General features: G+C 37.1%; 1 protein-coding gene across 9 annotated transcripts in view; it reads left to right on the top strand.

Annotated features, from left to right (window-relative positions):
* Nucleotides 1–12,971, top strand: part of CDC42BPA (CDC42 binding protein kinase alpha) — a 180,973-nt gene that overhangs the window by 59,791 nt on the left and 108,211 nt on the right. For all 9 annotated transcript variants that reach the window (XM_088161092.1, XM_088161084.1, XM_088161085.1 and 6 more), the window contains exons 4-6: nucleotides 3,873–3,956; nucleotides 8,249–8,344; nucleotides 12,795–12,943. In XM_088161092.1, coding sequence (XP_088017218.1) covers nucleotides 3,873–3,956; nucleotides 8,249–8,344; nucleotides 12,795–12,943 — 329 coding nt within the window. The remainder of the gene's footprint in view (nucleotides 1–3,872; nucleotides 3,957–8,248; nucleotides 8,345–12,794; nucleotides 12,944–12,971) is intronic.

Here is a 12,971-nt window from a genome sequence, read left to right on the forward strand (position 1 = left end):
TGCTTATAACTGTAAGAGTTCATTGCTCCTAGTTTTGTTTTTCTCAAACCCTTTTTTTTGCCTTCTGAGAAGGCTTCCTTTTTGTCAGATTATTCACATGCCCATTCCCTCTGCATGCATACATTTACTTATTTACAATTATGTGTAAGAGTGCTGTCTTTAGAAAACACAGATGTTTTGCTTGGGGGAGGAGCAGGATTATCATGGTAAAATTAATAATGTGGGCTTCAAGTGTTTCTTTGTGCTGGCTTTGAGCAGCAGGGTTTGAAAAACCTAACTCAAAACAAAAAGACTTTAAACTTGGGAGCTGAAAAATGCTTCTAGGAAAGGTGAAGCAACTGGGCAACAGCTCTTAGTGGTGTCCCTCAGCAGTATAAAAATGCAGCCTAGTGAAAGTTCTATCTAATACCAGAATTTTCAGTTGATTCTGTTACAGCTTTGAAAAAAAAAAAAATCTGTGCATGCTTATGCTAGCAAATACTAGGTTGTTATGTTGTTGATATTTTGAAGATGATGAATTTTGTAGCTTAAGAATGAGCTAGTTACTCCTAATTTTTGTCATACAGTTATGAACAGTAACATTCTTTCTTGTCTGCTTGTTCTTGCTGGACAAGAAAACCAATGGTGAATCTTCTTTTCTACTTTTATTGTTCTTCTTTTTTCTTTTTCTCTTTATTTCAACTTTTATAGCTTCTGTTCTTGTTTTTTTTCTGTATAAGGCTATTGCTTTCTAAGCAAAGGGAAAGCACAGATAAATACTATAGAGACAAATAGCCAAGCTTGGGACAGAAGGTGTCTGACAGCATGCCAAATTAGACTGCTGTTTGTGGGAAATATGGAAAATGGTTGGAAGACTGGGAAAAAAACTTCATATCTGACTAAACCCAAGATGTTTACATCAGCACATACCAATCTTTTTTTTTTTTTTTTTGGTTGCTCACAGGAAAATAATTTTTTTTTAAAAAAACCCTACCTTTAAAAAGTCTGATTTTAAGAAGTTCCAGTGGCAAGACACTTCAGGATCACTAGGACAGGAATGATTACTCTTTCTTCAATCTTGACAGCTTCGCTGGGGAAGGAAAAAGATCAAAACAAAACTCTGTGTGTATTTGTGCCTTTGTGTAGGTAGTAAATACTCTGTATATGTAAACACTGCCTGGGTTTGAAATCATGATTCAGAATTTTTTTTGTTGCAATTAGAAACTACATCAGTCTGTTCATTGCTGAAGTATCGGTTTTACTTTCACGGTCTTGGAATAAGCATTTTAGAATTTACTTTCATAAAGCACTGAGACACCCCCAAAAATATGCTGTGATTGCAGAAAGATGATGGTGATGTCTGTGATCTTTTGTGTGTGGTGGTTATTGATATGGAATAACATTAATGGCTTTCACAGACTAAAAGCTTCAGACTAATTGTAAACACAGCTGGTAAACATGAGTCTATTTTTCTTCTTTAGTCACTCTTCAATGCTGTTACACATTTGCAGAAGATACCAAGCCCTTGTTCAGGCCACAGAAGACCTGTGTTCCAAATCTTCACCAAAGGCAGTGCTGTAGCTCCTGCAGTTGTGTCCAAGTGGATGCTGAATAGGAGACTGGAAATTTAGGCAGCTGAGCAGTCTTACTGTGTGTCTTTCAATACCCAAATCCTTTGCAGAATAACACAGCCTTGCACTGAGCATGCTACAGGCAAGAAATAAAATCCTGAAATTGGCCTTGAAATACTTGTATTGTCTTATGCCTCTGGCTGCCTGTAGTCCAATGGTTAATGGTGGGGAAAAATTTACTTTCCATGCTGGGCAGCAGGGAGCTACTCAGCTTTAGGAGCAGCAGCCTTTTAATTTTTCCCTGCAAGAGTCCCAAAACCCTTAAAGGTCTTTGGGGCCCAACTAATTGTAGCTTCGTACTGCAGGCTGTATCACCGGGGGTGTCCCTGTCATCCAAGTTCTGTAGGATACAGTTTGAATACTGACTAGGTGCAACGTTAAGGCTTTCTCCTCCTGCCATTTCTCATTAGAAACTGATGCTCACCAGAGCTCCTAATTAAGATTTAGTTGGTAAAGCAAAAGAATAATCAAGATCGAATCCACACCCTGGGCTATGTATCACTGCAGAGGATTCATCTTCCTCTCAAAAAAAAAATTGTAGTTCTCGGTCTTGGATTACCATACACAGCAAAGCAAACATTATTTATGAATTAAAATTATTATATCATAGGCTAAAGTAATAATCCATTTTTGTTTTTCAAATCTGAAAGTTTCTTAACGAATTCTAAATCTGAACTTGAACCTTATGTGAGGTAACCTTTAAAAATTTCAGTCCATAAACTAGTTTAAACAAATAAATGTAGTCCCTTTCTGTCTTCTCGCCTCTTTTTATCTCCCCACCACTCCCTCCCCCTGCAACCCCAGAAGGCAGCAGTGTCAAGAGCAGGGCTGATAATGCACAGATGGGAAGTGACAGCTGCTTGCTCTCTGAATCTATAGCTAGGCAAGAGCTACAGTGTGAGATACACGTTGGTTTAGACATCAGAGTCTTGCAATCCTTCAACCTGTGCTTTTGCCTCCTTTGTGAAGCTGTTGCAGCTGATGACACATTTGAAGATGTTTGAAAGAGGTTTGCATGACACTTTCTTCAAACTGTCTGATCCTGTATTTTCTTTTCTGTTGTCACTGTCTTCACACATTGCTGGTTTACTGATTATGAAAGAGGTGAAAGGAATGTAGGATTCAACCTTCGTATTTTTTTTGTCACTGGCCTGCAGGATGAAGATGATGATAATCTTTGTGACAGCATGTTGGTTTGTAACCAGATGCAAACAGAAATAAACTTTTATCTGCTTTAGTTTTAAGATTCCTTTGAAAAGAAAGAGGCAGAACTGGATAGCTGGAGAATGGTTGTTAAAATGTAGCGATTATTGAACTTTTCTATAGTTGGGATGATAGCGCTGGTCTAGTTCTGATCAGCAGCTTTGAGTTTGTGGCACTTTCATACCCATTTTGATTAAGACACTGAGCTTTCCATACCCAGGGAAGCCTGAACTGTGAAAATAAGTTTGTGTAAACTTCTTCCCTCCCTCTTTACTAAAAATATTCTATGTTAGCTTATATTATAGCTAAACAAAACTAATATTCTCAGGAAAGGATGGTGTCAGTGAACTTAGTTAATTTATTATTACAGAGGCCTATGGCATCTAAGGTTTCAGAAGCTATGAGAGGAAGAGGGGCAGCTGGGTAGGCTTGTTTAGTTAAATTTTTCTTCTCTAGAAATTGTGCATTTCATTGTTTCCCTGATGCTTACAACAGACATGATAAAGAGCTCGTTGAACTTCAGGTGAAAAAATGTGAAGTCATTCCCTCTGAAGAAAATCTAGTGCATTATTAGAAACGAGAATGGAAGTTGTTTTATGGCAAAATCCACAGTTTTATTTGTGACTAAAACCAAAACCACATTGTTTCACTTGATTTAGAATTTGCTACACTGTTACTTTTTCTTGAGGGCTCTGATATTTAATTATTGTGTATCACTGAAGTGCAGGAATATAAAGCATACAGCCAGGAAGAGCTTCATGGTGCTGTGATGGAGCAGGAAGTGTGGATGGTCAGAAATGCCAGTTTTCGTTGACAATCACGTAGAAAAAATTATACATAGGGAAAGAAAGTCTGATGGGTAACGAAAGCTTACAGTAGACTTGGAACTTTCCTGTATTATTGAGGTGTTTCTGTCTTGATGGTGTGGTATTGTATGCATAGTAAAAATGCTTCCAGAGCACTCTGGAGAAAACCTCCAAAACTGCAAGGTTACATAAAAATGAAAACAATATGCATTTTCTTGTTTTAACTTATTTACCTTTCATTTCTCTTTTCCAGGTTGCAGTAGTAAAACTGAAAAATGCAGATAAGGTTTTTGCCATGAAGATACTTAATAAGTGGGAGATGCTGAAGAGAGCAGAAGTAAGATTACAGTAATGTTTTCCATGGTTGTGTCCCCTCTTACTCTGCTGCATTGTCATTGCTCTGTCCACAAGTTTCCATGTTTATTAGAGGGATGGAGGAAGTGCTTCACTATTTACTGGCAGTATAAATAATAATATTAAATAAGCTTAAAGCAATTCATCAGAAGGGTTTAAATGGCCTGGAATCTTGACTTCTGTGGGGCTGAATATTCTTGACATTAGGCCTTTTCTGTAATTGCCTAAGAATTACAAGCTACACAAGTGATCTTTTAATGCATTTGTTCCAGTTGGGAATGTAGTCTTTGGCAAGTATTTTGCATGCTGGAAGGTAGTTACTGAGTATAAGAAGGTAATTGCTGAGCTGTAGCTCATCAAGCCTGTTAGTTTATCATTAGTTAGAACTTAGTAATGGCCCAATGAGTAGACTGAAAAATCAGAAAGATAAAAGTTTCAAACTAATTAGAGTGCATGTTTCCTAAAAATGTTCATCTGCAAAAATATGTGATAAAAAGTTCCTCTTTATAGCTGGAGTCCATTTTGTGTCTGAAAAATGTGGAGCAGCCCTTTTACCAGCCTTACTTTTGCCTTTGCTGCCTACTTTTATTATGCAACTCTGCTCTTATAAAGTCCTTGATATATTTTCCCTGGATTACTTTGAAAGGAAGCTTATAAAATGCAACCTGCACCTGAATACTTGTGTATTAATTTTAGATGGAACATGTATCTAGCTGTCTAATTTGCTTTGAAATTCTTCATCTATGCATACTAAAAATACACATAAATATCTAATTTTTATCTGAGACCTCAACTTTGCTGCTCTCAGGCTGCCTTGCTGTTCAACTGCTTCCAAGTTTATTCTGATTTCCGCATTTATGTTTTAATTACATCTTGGTAGGAAGTGAGATCAATGGGAAACCATCACACTTTTAAAAAAATGTATTCAGACAAATTAAAGCCAATTTCTGATGTCTGCACATCCTGTCTCTTTTAATGAAAATGTTATCACATTTAGAAGTATAAATGGCTTGCAGATTGTGGTTAGATGTGCACAGTGTGTTTCCTTTTTATCCAGAAATTATTCAGATACTGAGCAATCTGGCAGTAGTCTTGATACGAAGAGGTATTTCCAACACAAATGTCATTTCAGTGAAAAAGAAAAGACCAGGAATAAAGCTTCACTCTATTTTTAAATGTACCCTTTTAAAGTGAGTTTGAAAATTGTTTCTTTTCATTAACATGCAGTTATAAATAGGTTTCAAAATTTTTTCTCTATGCAAGGTATTAAAAATATTCTTCCCATGGGTCCAGCTGAATTTCTCAAAGTCTGAACCGTTAGCCTAAAAAGAATTACAGCTATGTTTTTCCATGTATTTGTAACCCATGGGTATATAGTGGAAAGAACCATCTGGAGTGAAAAAGCATTATAAAGCATGACCTTTAGCAACTGTAACCTGTCATTTTTAGACATTCATGAATTCTCTTCTTACTACTGATGGGGAAGATGACCCATTTTGGCTCTGTTAGCAGCGTGTGGCTCTAATACTGAGGTACACAGGAAAATTGTGCAGTCCAAAAACACAAGACAAGCATTTAGATGGATCTACGTGTTCATATACCTTTGTATCAACAGTGTGGGAAGTGGGAATCATTTGTAAAAGGAAAAAGAGAGAGGATGTACTCAAAAGAGGCTTGAGAATGCCAGATTAAGGTTGATGACTGCAAGCTCTGAAAGCAAAAACTTTGTTAAGATAAAATTATACAGGTTGCAAAGTCCATGGGGTTTTTTTTGTATAATACAGATCATAAATTTTCCAAATACTTGCCACTGTTGAGGTGGGATGTAGAACAGGGAACATGACTGATACAAGGAATACCTGAAAGCGTGTGACATCTTGCTGTTACACTCCCAGACCTGTTACCCTGAGCGTTGACAGTCACTTAGAGTTACATTAGAGTTACTTAGAGCGTGCTGTGCTGGTGCCAGATGGGGCTCGGGAGAGACCAGGACAAATACTGTGCAGCATGGAAGCAGTCAGCACCCCCAGCAGGTGCAGACTCTGAGCTGTGAGAGCAGGAGCACCCAACAGCAGAGCAGGTCACATTCTTTGCTGATTGAAGGCCACGTACAGCACAGAGAGACACAACCACAGCACTGAGTTGGCTTTGCTGTGACAGAGTTGGATCAGGTGACCTCTGGAGGCCTCTGCCAACAGTTCAAGGAGACTGCCTAGGGAAGATGAAATGTAATGCTGGAATCATGGAAGGCACAAAAAAGGGCTTCATTTTAAAAAAGCCTGGTTGAGCCATGTAATAGTAATTAAAATAACCACTGCTACTATCTCTTTTTGTTGTTGTTGTTTTGGTTTTTTTACCACTTCAACTCTGGCTGTTGCTGCCTCAGCTGTGATCTACTGTGATAGTAGCTGTTGCTTCAGTTCTAGGCATGCTGCCCAGAGGTGGGTGTCTGGAGTGCTCAAGGAATGCACAGTCTTTTGTCAAATCATGGCAAAAACAAGTGGAATTATATAAACTCTCTTGTAACTAATCCTATGAATTTTGTCATAACATGTGGAGAAACTACCTGTTACTTATCCTCGTGAAAGCGAGGTATTTCTCTCTGAAATATGACAAGAGTTTACAAACAAGGAAGGAAAAAAATCAAGCTGAAGCATGGAACAGTTTTTCTTCCTTCTGAAGATGATCCATGCTCATTCTCCTTCCCAAGTCTATTTTTCATTCAATAACCTTTGAAGATATTTAAGTATGTCTTGCTATTTTCTTAAATTCCACTGATTTATCGCCTGCATTGTGCAATGATTGAAGTATGTTGTCTTAATTTTTCCCGGTCTGCATAGTTTTTACTCACTGTATTCACCAAGAAAAAGGACTTGTGATGGTTCATTTGCTTGGAGGAGGAAGTTACTTGCTGCTCTGTTTTTGGTGCATGTGTTCTTGTGCATATCTTAATCTCAAATGATATTTCAATTTTCATTCTTCACTTTCTAAATCTCACAGCCATCAAAAGCCGTGACAGAGTTCTGCTATTTTCCTATTGGATTTGGAAATCAAACTGAAAAAATAAAAAGCAAAGTCTGAATTTCTTTTAAACTTAGCTGTCTGAAAGATGGAAGAGAGAGCAGGGTTCAAAATGATGAAACATCCGTGATGTTTTGTGAAGAGCAGAGTGTGCTGGAATAAAACATGGCCTGTGTTTTTCTCAAGCTCTCCATCTGCCTTCTAAATAAAGCCTATACAATATTATTCTTTCCTTAGCGCTGTCTTTTAGATCTTTTTTTTCTGAACAAAATTGTGTGTTGGCTTTGTTATTTGGAACCTTTTGTTTTCTTGTGCTATTCACTTGAGATCTCACTCCCTTCCAAATGTTTATGGGATTTCTTTGCTACAGTTTCTTTTTGGCTTTTCATCTGTTTGGCCATTTTTGTCTGTTATTCTGCAAAGTTGTTTCTGTTGAGGTATTTTCTTCACTACTCAGGGCAGGTTGCAAGACCTTCATTGGATTAAAAGCCTTGCATTTTTGCACTTGATTATTTTCTTCTCATTTTATCTTCTTTTGTTTCATACAAACCTGTGTTCCACAATTAAAACATTTGTTGACAGTTCTTGTTCCTCCTCTGTTCCACTTGATATGAAGGCACCTCCTGCCTCCTGTTTTTCTTTCCAGTGTTTTGAAGGGAAACCTCTTGGGATGTCTGATCAGCAGCTTATATCTGGCAGGAGCAGTATTCACTTCTCCCTGCTTTTCCTGAGCAAGGGGTGTGGAGAAAGTGGTTAATGATTATCAAGTGATGACTACGTGGAGTTATTGGCAGCCTGTTTCAAATGAAAAGAATCTTATGTGAAAACTCAAGTGTAAAACTCCGCTAACAGCATGATGAGATAAAACAACACAAGACTCCAGATTCCAGCTCTCTGACTCCTAGTACAGTTACAATTATCTAATGCCATTACTGATTTTCTTAATCATACATTGCTATTCTGTCATTGATACATCAAGATTTTGACATTTTAGACGATTTAGCTTATTTATCCCTTTGCCTCATTTAACAGTACAGAAAAGTTCAACTGTTTAAATTTGAAGAAGGTGGCCTCTTCTCATATCTATTTTTTTTTAGTTTTTGTCATGTTTGGATAGTGTGTTAAATGACTTTATAACTGAGAGGCAGTTTTGAATTTTTCCCCAAAAATATAATGTCAAAACACAATCAACTTGCTAAATGTTTTTCTTTACTTACTTTACCTGAAGCCTATAATTATTTTTCTCCCCTTCAGACAGCCTGTTTTCGAGAAGAGAGAGACGTGTTAGTGAATGGAGATAACCAGTGGATCACAACATTACATTATGCATTCCAGGATGAAAATTATTTAGTGAGTGTTGCTTTTATATACATATATATATATATATATATATATATATCTGTGTGGAAATGCAAAGTCTTGTTTGTGGTTTGGGACAGGAAAGTAGTTTATTTTTTAGTTTTGTGTTCTGGACCATACAGACCATGTGAGGATCTGTGCTTTTTCCATTTTTCTGGTCAGAAACCTTGAAAGTTTTCCTATAAATACCTCTGAAAGGGAGGTTTGTTTTCTAAACCACTTCGCATTTGTTGATAAACCTTGGTCTATCTGCACATTCTTTCTTACAATTTGTCATTCCAGTTTAATTGGATTCATAAAATTAAAAGTGCACTTACTAACATAGATTTTCTATTTTATTCTAATTTTTTATGATTAGCCATACTGATTACTGTTCTACAGAGAGAAATTGGGAGTAGCCCTGTTTTGAAACAACTTACTATTTTGAGGACTTAAGCTCATTAAGCTGTCACAAAACAATAAAACATTATTACAGCATGGAAGAATGATGCTAAATGCTCCTAAATAAGGGTTGGAAGCTGTAGTTGTGGATTAAAATGTCTCTTTTATGTCATTTAATTTTTGAGTATTTTGAATGACTCGCAAAAAGAAACCAATATGAGGAAAAGTGGCCAATTTTCTATGAAATCTTTCCCACTTCAAAAATGTTTTGATTGTGATATAGTGTCAGTAATATTTATGCCTGAAGAAGTAAACAACTACTCACTGATGGCTTTCGATTATTTGGGGTTTATTGCCCTGTGTTTTGGGTTCTCTGTCATGAGCAATTTTAATAATTGTTAAAAAATCTACTATACAGCCACAGTAATTTTTTCCTCCCAGTCTGTCCAGTACAAAAGTGCTATACATGCAACTCTTGCAGACTTGCAGTGTTTTTTGCCATTATATTGCCCTTTCTTTTATCAGTTCAGATGCCTGGGGATCCATGGATTTTGGTAGATTTGTTTAGAAACTGGGCTCTGCATTCATAAATCCAGTGATTGGCGTAAATACCTCCCAGCCAGCTTCCTGCTTTGTAAATGTGGACAGTAAAAATAATCTCATGTTTTGTGTAATTTCGATCTTATCATTAACAACATTTCAAGGAAAATATTATATATTCCAGAGCAGCCTGCTAGAATTTGCTTTATTCTTGCCAGTTTCCTTGTTTTCACTAAGCGCAGAGCAGGTTCTGTTCTTCATCTTTGATAGTATGCTGACAGGAGCTAGTTTTGCAGCCTGCTGGGCAAAATATCAGTAATACTGGGAGTTTGTATCATCACTAGTTCTCCATATGCTTTTTATTAAAATCATGTGTAACACAAGTGGCCTTTTAAAAAAATCCGTGTAGATTGAGCAGTAGATGTGGTTGTGCAGCGGCTGTTGCTTGCCTTGAGATGGACCTCAACAAACTGGAGAGTGAAATCTCATTTATTTCAACAAAGGGAAAGGCAGTGCCCTGCACCTGGGGTGGAATAGAAGAAACCCAGTACATGCTGGGGGCCGGGTGATTGGAAAGCAGCTTTACTCGAGGTCCTGGAGGGTAACAAGCTTAACCGAGGCATCACATGAGCCAGCAATGCACTCCCACAGTAAAATAGGCCAGGAGTATTCTGGGCTGCAAGGAAGAGGGTTGCCAGCAGGTCGGGGGAGGTCCTTCCTCTCTGCTCAGCCCTGCCCCGGCTGCACCTGAAGTGCTGTGTACAGGTCTGAGCCCCCCAGGACAAAAGAGAGATAGAACTACTGCGAGTCCATTGCGAGGCCAGGAAGATGATTGAGGCACTGAGTCATCCTTCCTGTACAGGGAGCTGGGATTCTTCATCCCAAATAAATGTAGGATGGAAAGGGGGATTATCATCAATGTGTGCAAACACCCAATAGAGGGAATCAAGACAAGGGAGCTGGATTCTCTCGATGTACCTGGGGAGAAGGCAGGAGCCAGTGGACACAACCTTAAATACATAGAGTTTCGTCATAAAACAAGAAAACCCTTCTTTATTGGGAGATACTCAAACCCCAGCTGGAGACAGCCATCATCAGCCTTTTCTAGCTGACCCTAGCTGAGCAGATGAGGTCTGAAAAGTTCCCTTCTATGAAATGAATCCGTGATTTAGGATTAAATGTTTGTGTTGAGCCTCCGTTAGTTACTAGAATTTACAGTTCTGAAATCTCTGCTTTTTCTTTCTCTTGGAAAGATGATGCTGTCCTACAGTAGTATTTTGAGAAGTATTTGAGACATGGGTAGATTTAGATGACTTTTGTATATTTAGAAAGTATTCTTTCAAAACTTTAAAAAAAACCATATTTTTTATAAGGACGTGGATATTTTACAGAATTTTTTAATGGAAAATTGAGTTTTTGGATTTAACTGTCATTCCTACACATGTATTTAACTTCATTTGCACAGCTTAATACCCTGGGTTACAATTTAAGTGTTGGCTTATTCAGGGAGGTGAAGGTTTCTGTGTTGTAAGGCTATTATGTTGTTCTTGCAAACATAGGAGAAGGTCCAGAATCCTGTGTTTTAAGAGCCAAAATTCCATTGTTTTTCTATATCCAGTAGCTGAGTTGCAGAGGTTTTAAAAATTCAGAAGAATGAGTGCAGAGATCCTACATCAGTTGGGAGAATCTGAAGAGCTGGGTTTTTTTTCAATATACTTTCAAAACAATAAATTCAGCTTTTGGAGATGTCTGTACAATGCGTCACTTAATAATCAATATGTGAAGTTCCAAAGGCTTAATGCATTTTCTAAAATTGTAAAACACAAGAAAATAATACAATCATTCTTGTTCCAGAAGGAGTGTAAGAGCACCACTGAATAGAAGTTACTCATCTTCTATAAAGATTGCAAGCATAATTTAAGAAGCTTATTATTCCTGTCACAAAGCAACAGATGAAAATTTGACTATCAACACATTTAAAATCTTGTGGAAATGCCTTTTGTGATTTCTTATGCACTTGGAATCAATGAGGATGCCCATGTTATTCTGTATCAAGCTGTTAAAATCTTTGTTCATCACCTTTATTGTTATGGAAAATATGAGGGAAAAGAAACAGGTGTAAGATTTCTGCCTGCCCCTCATCTTCCATAGAGCTGCCATAATTTTGCTGATTTTTTTCTTTAGTATTTTAGTGTATTTTTCTGAAAATGGGAAAGGCAAGCATGTTAGGGGAACTAATATGAGTAGTTCCTTTAGGTTGTGTTTTCACAATTTTAAAGAAACAAATTGAGATTATTACATTTTCAATATTTTTATAATTTATGGTCTTCTTAAGAATCACTGCTTCAAATGCACATAGGCTACCTTCCTGGAAACAGACTGGAGCTCTAAGCAAAATCTTTCAGATAATCTAGTGGAAATTTATTCTCAGGGACATTATTTGATTCTTGAGGCTGTCCTGTGGAGGGCCAGGAGCTGGACTTTGATGATCCTAGTAGGTCCCTTCCAGCTCAGGATAGTCTAAGATTCTAATTAACTTGTCCACAATGATGTTTGAAAGTAATGTCTTAGCTGTGCATGTTAAATTAGAATGTTTATAATTCGTTTGATTTTTTTTCTTTCCCCCATTTGCACTTTCGGGTGCTGTTTCATAATTAAAAACAAACTAAACTAAACTAAAATATATTAATCCTGAGTTTCACACTTAAGTTTCACTTTTTCCAGTAATTTTAACTATGTAGCTAAAAGAACTGGCATTTTATTCTGTAAACATAGTAAAATGCAGTAAGGCTCTGATTTCTTTAAAGTCTTTGCATCCACTTTTATGGCTAGCAAGTTTTATGTTTCATTAATACATAAGAAATCAATATTTTTCTCCATCCTTTCAATTAGAGAAGGTGACATGTTGTATTTTATGTTGCCAGGTCCTGTATCATGTGTAATGTCAACAGTTTCTGGAATTATGCTGTGGGTCACTGGAAGTCTCTCAGAATTTGCCTTAATCTGAGTAGTGTAAAAACTTTACTCTCCAAAGTAATTCGTTTAATGGGAAAAGAAGATGGTAGGAAAAAAGGGAAGGGAAAGCCTTGGAAATTAGGGCAATGTAAATGAGATTGCAGATTAACACACTTCTTTCATTTTTATATATCTCTACTCCAATCCTTTACTCCTTTAGCATTTTAACAAAGGGCATTGTTTTCATAAGGGAATCCAGAGGCTCTAAATATTTCTTGTTTGGGACTGTGGATGAAGTTGATCCTATTTTGTCATGAGGCTTACTATATTTGGGGAGGTATAAATATGAAAAATATTTAAGTAGGCTAAATGTTGAACTGCAGCTGAACTGACTACTGTTTTCAGAGCACCTAAGCATCTTGGTTAGTATTTTCTATGTCTGTAATAATTTTTGCAGTGAAATAATTTTTATGCTTCAAAGAGTATTTAGTCTTTTATTCACTCAATAAATTGTGATTTTTTTTTTCTCCCCTCACTCTGTTCTCTTATCGTTCCCACTCCACAGTACCTGGTTATGGATTACTATGTTGGAGGGGACCTGCTTACATTGCTCAGCAAGTTTGAGGACAGACTCCCTGAAGATATGGCTCGTTTTTATTTGGCTGAAATGGTGATAGCCATCGATTCAGTTCATCAGTTGCATTATGTTCACAGGTAAGTCATTAGAGCTGCAAATTCCTGT

The sequence above is a fragment of the Sturnus vulgaris genome, chromosome 3 (assembly GCF_052056855.1).
Source record: "Sturnus vulgaris isolate bStuVul1 chromosome 3, bStuVul1.hap1, whole genome shotgun sequence".
NCBI classification, from domain to species: domain Eukaryota; kingdom Metazoa; phylum Chordata; class Aves; order Passeriformes; family Sturnidae; genus Sturnus; species Sturnus vulgaris.